Consider the following 12,476-nt stretch of genomic DNA (forward strand, 5'->3'; position numbering starts at 1 on the left):
GATGTCCAGAATACACTCATGGACATGCCGTTTGATGGCCGTCATCTTTTTGGCGACAAGGCAGACCATGCGCTTGAGCGCTTTAAGGACTCCAAGGCTACGGCCAAGTCCTTGGGCCTCTCGGCCCCGCGCCAGCAATCGGCTGCCTTTCACTCCTTTCGTGGCCACGGAAGGGGTGTACCCACACGTGCTGCCAGCCACGCTACGCAGGGTAATACCCAACGCGGTGGCGACCGTGGAAACCGCTGTGGCGGCGGTCGGGGACAACGGCGAGGTCAGTCCACACCTTCCCCCGCAGCATCCGCCTCAAAACCCTCCTGTTCCGTGCTATCAGGCCCATGTGACGCCAGTGGGGGGCAGGGTTCGCCATCACCTCCTCCACTGGCGCACTGTCACGTCGGACAGGTGGGTGCTGCAAATCGTCCGAAGTGGCTACTCCCTCCCCTTCGAGGCGACCCCTCCAGCCATGCCACCGCAGAACCACCGTGTGTCGGGGGACCACTTGACACTTCTGCAGGAGGAAGTTACGGCCCTCTTGGCCAAGGGGGCCATCGAGCGCGTTCCTGGGCCAGAAGTAGGGTGTGGTTGCTACTTCCACTACTTTCTGGTACCCAAGAAGGGCAAAGGGGGCCTACGCCCTATCTTGGACCTAAGGAACATCAACGGCTTCCTCCGGAAGGAGAAATTCAAAATGCTGACACTGGCTCAGGTCTTAGCTGCCCTGGACCCAGGAGACTGGATGGTAGTGTTGGACTTGCAGGACGCTTATTTCCACATCCCCGTCCTGCCGGCCCACCGGCGCTACCTGCGGTTCACGGTTAGCCACAAGCACTTTCAGTATACCGTGCTCCCCTTCGGCCTTACCAGCGCCCCACGGGTGTTCACAAAGGTGATGGCGGTGGTCGCAGCTCATCTGCGCAGGTTAGGGGTTTCAGTCTTCCCCTACCTCGACGACTGGTTGTTGAAGGCGGGCTCGCCCCAAACAGTCGTCAGCCACCTCCAGACAACGGCAGACGTCCTGCACCAGCTGGGGTTCTCCCTCAATGTGCCGAAGTCACACCTGTGCCCCTCTCAGAAGCTCCTCTTCATCGGAGCAGTTCTAGACTCAGCGCAGTTTCGGGTTTATCCTCCCGAAAAGCGGGTCCGGGATATTCAGGCTCTGATTCCACTCTTTCAGCCTTTATCCCGGGTCTCGGTCAGGTTGATGCTGCGGCTTCTGGGGCTGATGGCCTCCTGCATCCTACTGGTGCATCACGCCAGGTGGCGGATGCGGGCTCTGCAGTGGGACCTGAAGTTTCAGTGGGCCCAGCATCAGGGCAACCTGTCCGACCACGTCCTGATCTCGGAGGGCACTGCGAGACAACTGCAGTGGTGGCTCGCGGACCGCGATTGGGTCAGCGGCAGATCCCTCTCCCTGCCCCAACCGGAGCACGTAGTTGTGACGGATGCGTCCCTCCAGGGCTGGGGAGGCCACATGGGAGAGGCGGAGATCAGAGGCCTCTGGTCTCTGGCGGAGGCCCGGCTCCACATCAACCTTTTGGAGTTGCGGGCGATTCGTCTAGCACTAAAAGCATTCCTCCCCTCTGTCTGGGGGAGTGTAGTGCAGGTGTTCACGGACAACACCACAGCCATGTGGTACTGCAACAAACCGGGCGGGGTGGGGTCATGGACCCTTTGCCGGGAGGCTCTGCGCCTCTGGCAGTGGCTGGAACGCCAGGGCGTGACCCTGGTGGCTCAACACCTGGCAGGTTCTCTGAACGCTAGGGCGGACGAGCTCAGCCGTCGGTGCATGATGGATCACGAATGGCGTCTGAACTCGGACGTGGCGCAAGGCCTCTTTCAGCGATGGGGAGAGCCTTGGTTAGATCTATTCGCCACAGAAGAAAACGCGCAATGTCTTCAGTTCTGCGCGTTGGAATTTCCAAGGCGGCACTCGTTCGGAGACGCTTTTCGTCGCGAGTGGAGTTGCGGTCTATTGTACGCCTTTCCACCTCTACCACTTCTGCCCAGAGTGCTGAAGAAGATCAAGCACGACCGGGCACAAGTCATCCTTGTGGCTCCGGACTGGGCACGAAGGTACTGGTATCCAGAGCTACTCAGTATGTCAGTCGATCCCCCGGTTCGTCTGCCTCTTCGGGAGGACCTTCTGTCGCAGCAGCAGGGGACCGTCCTCCACCCGAACCTGTCCAGTCTCCACCTCCATGCTTGGAGATTGCTCGGCGACAGTTGAGGCCATTTGACTTGCCTCCTGAAGTCTGTAACGTCATTCTGGCAGCCAGGCGTCCCTCCACAAAGTCGGTATACGCCTGCAGGTGGAACAGATTTGTGGCATGGTGCACAGCAAAGGCTGTGGATCCTCTTGCTGCCCCTCTCTCTGAGGTTCTTCTCTTCCATCTTTCTCTTGCCCAGCAGGGCTCTGCTCTGGGCACTATCAAGGGCTACCTTTCTGCCCTTTCCGCCTTTCTAAGGCTGCCTGATCAACCTTCTTTGTTCCCCTATTGTAAATCGTTTTCTTAAGGGCATCACACACACGTTCCCTCCTGTTCCGTTTGTGATGCCTCAGTGGGACTTGAACCTTGTTCTTACGTTTCTGATGTGCGCTCCCTTTGAGCCACTTCACAACTGTCCTCTCCGCCTTCTTACTTTGAAGACTGCTTTCCTGGTTGCCATCACCTCTGCCAGGAGAGTGAGTGAGCTCCAGGCCCTTTCTTGTATTCCTCCTTTCCTTTCTGTCCATCCGGACAAGGTTGTGTTGCGTACTAAGCCATCTTTCCTGCCCAAGGTTGTCACAGCCTTCCACATCGGGCAGTCTATCACCTTGCCAACCTTCTTCCCGCCACCGCATCCCTCTAAAGAGAAAGAGCGGCTCCACCGTCTGGACCCAAAACGTGCGCTCTAATTCTATTTGGATCGCACACGCCAGTTCTGGGTGGATGACCAACTCTTTGTTGGTTACGTGGGCGCTAAGAAGGGGAAAGCGGTGCACAAGAGGACCATCTCCCGGTGGATCAACTTGTGTATCCAGGCATGTTACTCCTTAGCTAAAAAGGAGCCCCCTGTTGGATTGCGGGCTCATTCCACCCGAGCCACGACGACTACAACTGCCCTGGGCCGGGGAGTGCCCTTACAAGACATCTGTCAGGCAGCTACGTGGGCCTCGCTGCACACGTTTGCAAGACACTACTTCCTCGACCGCCAAGTCCGGAGGGATGGCTTCTTTGGCCGTTCTGTCCTCCAGGACTTTCTGGTGTGATTATTGGTTCGCAGACCACCACCGGGGTTGGTATTGCTGGGGTATCTATTCTAAGGTAAGGAATCTATCACTAACGTGTCTCTTTCAGATGCACAAGTTACTACTTGTGTAACGATATATCTGTAAGAGACATTAGTTAGTGATAGATTCCTTACCGACCCACCCATCCTCCCCGTTCTGCGAACCGATATCTAGGGTTAGGGTTACCCCCTTTCAGGGCCCTAGTTTCAATGGCACCAGTGTTGGTTTTTAACATGGCTCAGCGCTTCTGGCGCGGAAAAGCTGTGTCTAAGAACTGATGTCAGCACGTGGAGGCGGCGTCTAAGTACTCTGACGACGCCCACAACGCCGACGACGGACGCGGAGCCACAGACGACGCCTACCGACGCGCAAGTGTACTGCTACGCGAAAAATTTCCGGATCCAGTCTGACGCCTGGGGATATTCTAAGGTAAGGAATCAATCACTAACTAATGTCTCTTACAGATATATCGTTACACAAGTAGTAACTTGTGCAACATTGAGTTGGTTAACAATAAAAATCTTTTTTTTCAGCGCTAAGATGCCCACGGGTGAACGTACGCTTTAGAAATACACGTTATATGTTATGCTGGCTTCTTGAAACACATGGTTTAATGTATGTACTAATCTATATGCTCTTTAATTCACAGAAACTTTACACAGTTTGTGATGTAGCAATGAATATAATCATAGCCAAAAGCACAACGTATAGTTTGGAATCGCCAAAAGATCCGGTACTTCCAGCCCGGTTTTTCACTCAGCCAGATAAGGTAGGACGCAGTATTTGATGATTGAAAATCAGTCTACCTTCAAATTACTATTTTATATAGAAGTATTGCTATGCCAGAATGCCTTCCTGGCACGTTGTGTGATCCTTCTAAATACAACATACTTAAATCCTCAGAGCTTTCTCTATTGGTAGCCCTATGCCAAGTTTTTTACTACATTTTGCTTTGTTTGTCCTTTTTATTTGGGAAAATTATTTGTTTTATATTTTTGCCATTTGTAAAGCGCCTGTGCTAAAAATCTGAACATCTGACGAGACGAAAAGACAAATTACAGGGCCGAAACCTAGACTAAAAAGGAACAGACTAATAGACAAATAAAACCTGAGTTAACGTGTAAACAGCCAGGTTTTTAGTTATTTACGAAAGGTCCGTTCCACGGTTTCAGATCTCCGATTCAGAGGAGTGTTTTTTTACCAGCAAGGTAACTAAATGATCGAGCTCCCGACCTGGCTCTTTGAATTCTTGGTACCTTGACCAGGTGAGTCTAAGATTCTGTGTAGGAGTACAGGAAATAATCCTAGACCGAAGGTAACTAGGACTCTTAATCCACCAAATTCTGTGTCAATAGCACATGGCCTTATAATGATCCTCTTCTCCCTGGGCAGTCAGTGAAGGGTTGACAGGGCCTTAGAGGCAGAAGTTCTTCTCGGGAGGATGAGAACCAGATGCGCAGCTGTATTTTGAATGCGTTGGAGTTTAATTAGACTTCCTGTAGGTGCTCCTAAATATAAAATCTTGTCATAATCTATTTGAGATGTAACCAGAGCATGAACAATCGTTTTTCTGGCCACTGTAGGTAATGGTCAAGGAGTTTCCTTAGGACTTTGAGAGTCCCAAAGCACTTACCAACTACTTTCCTGATTTTATTTTCGAACTAAACTTTCTGATCAAACCACACCCCAAGGTTTGTAGTTTTTGAGTGAATAATGCCACTTATAAGGGGTTCTCCACCTCAATGAGTCATCTAGGTGCCAGTCTTTTGAGGGTATAGAAGGGGTAGGTTTTCAGAGCTGGGGATGGAGGGTTAGACTGTAAGCATTAAGGGTAGAGAAATCCAAGGCATGTGATATGCTACAGCAAAGGTTCTTCTGCCTCTAGATTCAAGTTTGTACATTGGAATTGTCAGGAGTGAGCGTTCTTGGTTGTGTAAGGAATGGTTGGGGATATATATAGTCTTTCTCTTTTATTTAAAGAGGATTTTCCAAAGAGCCTGCTTCTTAAGATCCAAAAACAGAAGCATCAAAATCAACTTTAAGATAACTGAGTTTGTCTTTGCTAAGAGCAGAGGTAACCCGGTTTCTTGAAATATTCAAGAAGCTGAGGGTCAATGTGGAAAAGTAAATTTTGCCATGTTCTGTGTCCCTACGTGTCGTCCATCATATGTTGTGTGCATGATTAAATATGCAGATGTACTCCCCATGTCCGATTAATGACGCAATTACAGTTGTGTCCACCTCTAGTATGCCAGTTTCCAGTCCTCGTGAATACTACGAATATCAGGCCTATGTAAAGCTACGTTGCCACGTTTCTCAGTGTGCACGTTATTCTATTATAAAGTCCCCGTTTCTAGGCCTCAAAAGGGCCTGGACACTAGATTCAGCTCCTGTCTCCTGAAGCCTCGCTGAGGAGCGATACAACCCCCACCTGTATCCTCGACCCTTCACTTACTTCCTGCCTCGCAGTGCCCGGTCCAGCCTGGCTCTGCCTCTGAGTCTGCCAAGAGTATGTTATGATTCCAGTTATCAGTTCAGCCCTTCTTCCCTGCATTCCTAAAGCTACTGAATCGCATCAATAGTTTCCGTCATTGTCTAGCCTTCAGGGCTCCATGTTAGAGAAATACTGCATTTAATGGTCATTTAATATTCTTCAACACGCACTACATGTAGAATAATGCATGCTCCAGTCTTAGAGTCTGTTAGCCTTTCCCCTCTTGACTTCTAGTTTATATCAACATGTTCCCTAAACATCAGATACTAGATAGGGTTTAGGTACATGTCGCTCCGACCCTCCAGACTTCAGTCTCTGCTCCTAGCACAGAGTTCATAGCCCCCAGCTTCTCCTAGTAATACGTCATTGCCAGTTTGCGCGCACCACTAGGTTAGAGGTCCCGGCTCCTCAGGTAGCCCCCTTCATGGTTTCCGCCCCATTCATGACATATTCTGTTACGTTTGCATCACATGTCTATGTATACGCCCTGTTACACCTTCTTCTCACCCTTATCTTTCGCGACTGCTACGCGTCACACCTACTGCTCCACCCACTGTTACGCCTATTGCAATGTAATGCTATGTGTTTGCGTTATGTATATATGCTCATGTTTTGTTATTAAAAGTTATTCCTTCCCTTGTCCAGATCCTGCCCCCGGCAGCGCTGCCATCCTATTCCTGTGCAGGTTGTCCTGATCCTGTCCTTATGCTGTAATAAACCTGCAAAACTCCCACTACCTCGAATCTTGACTCTTATTTTATTGAGCTATCTGTTATTCATTCATGCACTCAAAAATAGGGTATTATTTATTTATTTACCACATAATGGCGCCCGAATAGGGACTTGCCCTTTCCCCACGCGTCGGTGAAGCCACGCCGACCCCCTGACCCTCTGCAGTCGTGACGGAACTCTTCTGCGCAGTGGCAGATATTTCTGCTCAAGTATCCCTCAGGCCCACGGAGGAGACGGAGGAGGCGGTCCAGCATCCAGACGAGACGGTGGAGGAACGCGGCGAGTCCCGACCAGAGCCCAAGCCAAGAGTCCAAGGTCCGAGGTATCCGGAGGTCCACCCGTAACTGAAGTCCGAAGTTCGTCGTCCGTCGTCGTAGCAGTCCAGTCCAGTCTGAGGCCTTCCGTTCTTGCTGCCCGGTGAGTACCGTTACTGGGGTGGTATCTAGACAGGGTCAATTTAATTGACTCTGGTCTGTGGGTTGGTGGTACACAGTCCCACAAACGAAGTGTCCACGTCGGTGGATGCGGGTCCTGACGTGTCTCTTTACGAGACCGGTAAGTTTCGTACTGTTTCAGCAGTGCATCTAGTTTCTGTTCTAGTCAGTTTCTGTTCTCGAGAAAATTTATGTGTTCTGTTCTCAATATTTCCAGGTAGTATTCTGTTCGAACTGTTATTTTAAATGTTTTTCATGTATTTTAATGTCGTGGTATGAATGGGGAATAAGTATCGTGTTCATTGTGTATTGTATTGTGTCTAGATTACAGTTCAGTCATGCCCATATTTTCCAAGTTACGTCAGTTAAAAACTAGAAAGGGTCTGCTGGAAGCAGCAGTTCCCGTCCCGCCGAGGGACAGTCCAGGTCACTTTATGTATCAGAAACATGGCATAAGCGCCATATTGTATCTAGATTTATGGGTAGAGTATACCAAACAGTTAGAAGAAAAGTATAGATGGCCCGTATCGGGTACATGGGATGCTGAGTGCATCATGCGAGTAGAAGAGGCATTATGGAAAAAGAAAGCCAGACAGTCACAGAAAGATGCCATCGAGTTATGGCGCAAAGAAGCTCATAAAAGAACCGAAAAAGAAATCAGAAAGTCAGAATTAAGTAGAGAATCCTTAGAACGAGCCCAAGAAAAAGAATTAATCGAGATAGGTGAACAAGTCAAAACTGAACAGAGAGACAGACAGAGGAATGCCCTTATTAAGGGTATGTACCCTCTTCTTGCCGAGGGCTTGCCAAAAGCGACCCCAGAGGCATCCAGTAATTTCCCGCCACCATTAGTTCCGACCAAGCTACGTCACAAACCGACCGCAGCTGATATTTTTATTTCGTCCTATCTGGACGACACAGTCCCTGAATATGCAAATCCTGTTCGCGCTCCGCCAGTCCCAGTAAATCAGGCACATCCTGCTTCTCCAGACACCGGGGCACCCCATGCAGTACCTGCTACGGTACCCCCGGTCCAGCCAGCATTTCAATTTCCCGCTCCGCCACGAAGAATATCAGTCGACGATTCTAGTCTAGGGGCCGCAGGAGGAGGTCCTCCTCAAACCCCGCCGCCACGCAAGCGTTTATCAGCACTCGAATTACATGCTCAAGCATCACAGCGTACTCCCAAGAGTAATAAGTCTGTCGCAGAAATCAGGCAAGCCCTTGGCGAATGTGCCTATGACCCAGTCCCAGGCGAGAATAATATGGTTTTATATTCAGTACGCGTAAGGAGGGTGACCGAGTATCTAGTCACCCTACCCAATATGAAAGAAGATCTAGACAGAATATATCGTTTCATCCGTACAGGGGATGATCCAGAAAGTATTAGTGATGCCATGTCTCAAAGGAAAGCTGAGATCCAGCGTATGATATTAAAGTTTTTAATTAACTGTCTAATAAGAGAACAAGATAACCCGTCTAAAGATCAGGCCGAAATGAAAACCCTGACAAAGTGGAGTGATAATATAGCCGAGGGTAAGCACAATACCATTAGTGCCATGGAGAGTATGTACAAGAAAATCCGTAGAGAAATAATAAAGATACACGAACAACGTAAAGCAGCACAAGTAAGCGAGAAAGAAAGTAACTCTGATCCTGAAGAGGAAGACGACGAGAATACCGCCAGGATAGCGTATGTAGGAAAATCTAGATTTCCAGATCGCCATTTACGCCTAGAACACAAGCCAATTTTCCATCATTCAGCACCAGAACAAGGTTCCCTAGAACAAGTATTCCAAGCTACCGATCACATTCTGAAATCACGAATCGGTTACAGTGAGTTAAGTACCATGCATGAACAAGAACTAGCCCGATCAGCAGTCCGATGGATTACTGATTCTACCACTTTTCCAGACGAAATAGTGGCACAAATGTTTCTGAAACTGCCCCCAGCCGAGCAGCGACTGGTGGGTATGTATATGATCCAGCACCTCATTACTCTGTATGAGGGTCAACATTCTGATCCAGGCCCGTTACATGATGTCCTGAACGAGTTACTCCAGTATAGATGGAGAGGTCTAGGTACCGACTTAATTAGTGTCATTCTAGAACAGCGCCACAAATATAGAACGTTTCTGAATCCGCATTTTGTTCATGTCTCACCCCCAGAAAGTAAACCATTTTACATGGAAAGACAGAATCCGTTACGAGAAGTGCATCCAGTTAAGACAGAGGACGGTGAAATGCAACGAGTGTTTGTTTACACCCCGATTACAAAGATGGAACTCCTCGAAATGAAGAAATTAATTCCCTGTCATGACAAAGATCCAGCAGGGTTCCATAGAGAATTAAAAGACATGCTCCGTATGGGAGAATACACTTACCCAGATATCATTAAAATGTTAAAGGTCCTGTTGCCCGCAGGGGTGTATGAAAAGCTAAAGGAAAAAGAATGGGAGGTAGGAGAGAAAAAGATCGATTGGGCAGTTCTAGAAGCTGAAGACAAGGCACGAGTACCAGGTACCGGTCTAGGAGAGAAATGTAAAGAATTACCAGAATTATTAATACAAGTTCTACCCAGATTATTGACCACTAGAAAAGAAGACTGGGATGCAATCTCAGCCTGTAAATAGAAGCAAGATGAGGATATTAGTGATTTTTATTCTAGATTTGAAAAATGTTTTAGTATCAACAGTGGCCTCAAGACAAGTAGCGAGTCATACCCTTATCTCTTTGTTACTAAATTAGTCGAGAATTCAAGTCCACAAGTTAAAAATCGAGTTTTGAAAGTCGAAAGTACCTGGCAAGCTAATACCCCGTCCCAGATGCTCCAGATGCTCCAGTACCACCAGAATAGAATCAGGGAAGAGCAAGAACACGAGAGAAAACGTATGAAAGACACGAAAATGAAAGTATTAGTTGCACAATCCGTTCCTCAAGACAGTCAGAAGAGGGGTCCGAATCAAGCCAGTCATCCTGCAGCTCCCGTTAAAGGGAACTGCAACTATTGTAAACAGCCAGGTCATTTTATAAACGAGTGTGCAGATCTGAAACACAACATAGCTACCGGTAAAACAAAAGAAAGACCACGTCCGCCTAGACAAGAGCAAGTTTCACAGATTCCTCAGCCACAGAATGCACAACAGACAGTTACAGTACCGCAGCCTATTGCTGCAACCCAGCATGTCACACAGCAGATGTACCAGTATGCACAGTCTGAGTATCCAGAGTACCAGCAGTATTCATGAAACAGCCTAGAGAGGGAGGTAGGCTTGCCTCTCATCGAGATACCTGTAGATCAAGAAGGTCCCTATGTTCACAGTCAAGTATTAGGGAAAGACAGAAAGTTTTTGATTGATACAGGGGCAAGTAGGACCACAATTAGTCACGCCAAAGTTCCAGGGGCTCCGCTCTCAGGCTCAAGAAATGTTTCCCTTGGATTTTCAGGAAAACCTATCGTAAATGAGATTTCAAAGCCAGTTACTCTAGAAGTAGGTCCATTGTCCCGTACTACTGATCTGTTACTTACTAAGTCATGTCCAGAAAATCTATTAGGCATTAAAACACTGAAAGAGTTAGGTGCAGTTATATGTTGTTCCCCAGAGGGAATACGTCTGTTCCTACGTGACTTTAAGGGTCACTATGTTTTACGTGATTTTGATCCCAGATTGTCTAATGTTCCGCAGCATTTATGGGCGCAAGGTCCAACTGATGTAGGGTACATGCAAATCACACCCCATCGTGTGACCCTGAAACCAGGTGTAGTGTTACCACGAATCAGACAGTACAGATTGCCACCTGAGGCTGTAGCAGCCTTATCCAAAATTATAGACGAGCTCATCGCTCAAGGAGTAGTTGTAGAAACTGACTCCAATGTATGTAATTCTCCGATCATTCCAGTCATGAAACGTACTGATCCAAATGCACCCCCAGTATATCGATTGGTGATCGACCTACGAGAACTTAATAAATGTATTATTCCGCAGTACCCAGTTGTCCCAGACATCTCTTCCCTATTGACAGCCATTGATTCCGAAGCCACGTTCTTTACAGTAATCGACCTCAAGAATGCATTTTTTAGTGTTCCAATTCATCCAGACAGCCAGTTTCTTTTCGGATTCTGTTTAAATGGAAGGAGCTATATGTTCACACGCGCTCCTCAAGGTTTCACAGAAAGTCCTAGTATTTACAGTCAAGCACTCAAGAGACAACTAGACAACATTCACATGCCAACTGACACTGCCCTGCTCCAGTATGTCGATGATCTACTGATCACAGCCCGTTCCGAACGTGACTGCGAGCGAGCGTCACTAACGGTTCTGTATTTCCTAGCCGAGATGGGGCACAAGGTGTCCCCTTCGAAGCTTCAATTCTGTGTCCAGCAAGTGGTCTACTTAGGACACTTACTGTCCAAGAGGGGTAGGCAGTTGACACCAGACCGTATCCAGTTAATAGCGAGTCTTCCTCAGCCCAAGACCCAGAAGGAGGTACGTGCCTTTATCGGCCTTACTTCTTATTGTAGACAATGGATTCCTCAGTATGCATTTCTAGCCAAACCACTGATACAGTTAACGACACAGGAGGCAGCCGCATCGACTGTTCTCCCTTGGACATCTGAACATACACTTAGTTTCAATGAGTTAAAGAAAGCTTTATGCCAAGCTCCAGTTCTAGCTACACCGAACTACAGTAAGCCTTTTACACTTTTCGTCACAGAACGTGAAGGTACAGCATTATCTGTTCTCACACAAGATCAAGCAGGACAAAACAAGCCCTGTGCTTATTTTTCGAGCACATTAGATCCAGTCGCCCAGGCGTTGCCTGCGTGCCTCAAATCAGTTGCAGCCACAGCACTAGCTATCAGACAAAGTGATTCCATAGTGTTAGGACACTCCCTGACAGTACAAGTTCCACACTCCGTGGAGGTTCTTTTAAACCGAACACAGACTCAGCACTTGACAATTGCACGTCTAACAGGTTATGAATTGACACTGTTCCAGCCACACATAGAAATCAGACGCTGCAACGTCCTGAACCCTGCTACACTGTTACCATCAGTTAATTCAAATTCTGCCACACATGACTGTGTGGAAGTAGTTAACATTACGACAAAGCCAAGACAAGATCTGACAGATATTCCGTTACCAGACCCTGACCTGACACTTTATGTGGATGGTTCATGTATGAGAACTAGTACAGGAGAACTAGTCGCCGCGTATGCAGTGACTACTGACACTGACGTTATTAAAGCACACCGTATTGACACTCTGTCTGCTCAAGCAGCAGAGCTAGTTGCTCTGACACAAGCCTGCATACACGCCAAGAACCTGAAAGTTAATATTTACACAGATTCACGCTACGCATTTGGAGTCGTACACGACTTTGGAGTGCTCTGGCAGGAGAGAGGTTTCATGACTTCTCATGGAACCAAGATTCAGCATGGTCTCCTTATTCAAGCTCTGTTAGATGCCATACATTTACCGACATCCATTGCTATCATGAAATGCAAAGCACATACGAAAGTCACTGATATTATTTCCCA

The 12,476-nt window shown here is 48.0% G+C and overlaps 1 protein-coding gene across 2 annotated transcripts in view; it reads left to right on the forward strand.

The window, feature by feature from the left end:
• PDS5B (PDS5 cohesin associated factor B) overlaps nucleotides 1–12,476 on the forward strand; it is a 772,752-nt gene that overhangs the window by 606,792 nt on the left and 153,484 nt on the right. For both annotated transcript variants that reach the window (XM_078657163.1, XM_078657161.1), the window contains exon 28: nucleotides 3,924–4,043. In XM_078657163.1, the coding sequence (XP_078513289.1) occupies nucleotides 3,924–4,043 (120 nt within the window). The remainder of the gene's footprint in view (nucleotides 1–3,923; nucleotides 4,044–12,476) is intronic.

The sequence above is a fragment of the Lissotriton helveticus genome, chromosome 8, assembly GCF_964261635.1.
Source record: "Lissotriton helveticus chromosome 8, aLisHel1.1, whole genome shotgun sequence".
In the NCBI taxonomy this organism is placed as follows: Eukaryota; Metazoa; Chordata; class Amphibia; order Caudata; family Salamandridae; genus Lissotriton; species Lissotriton helveticus.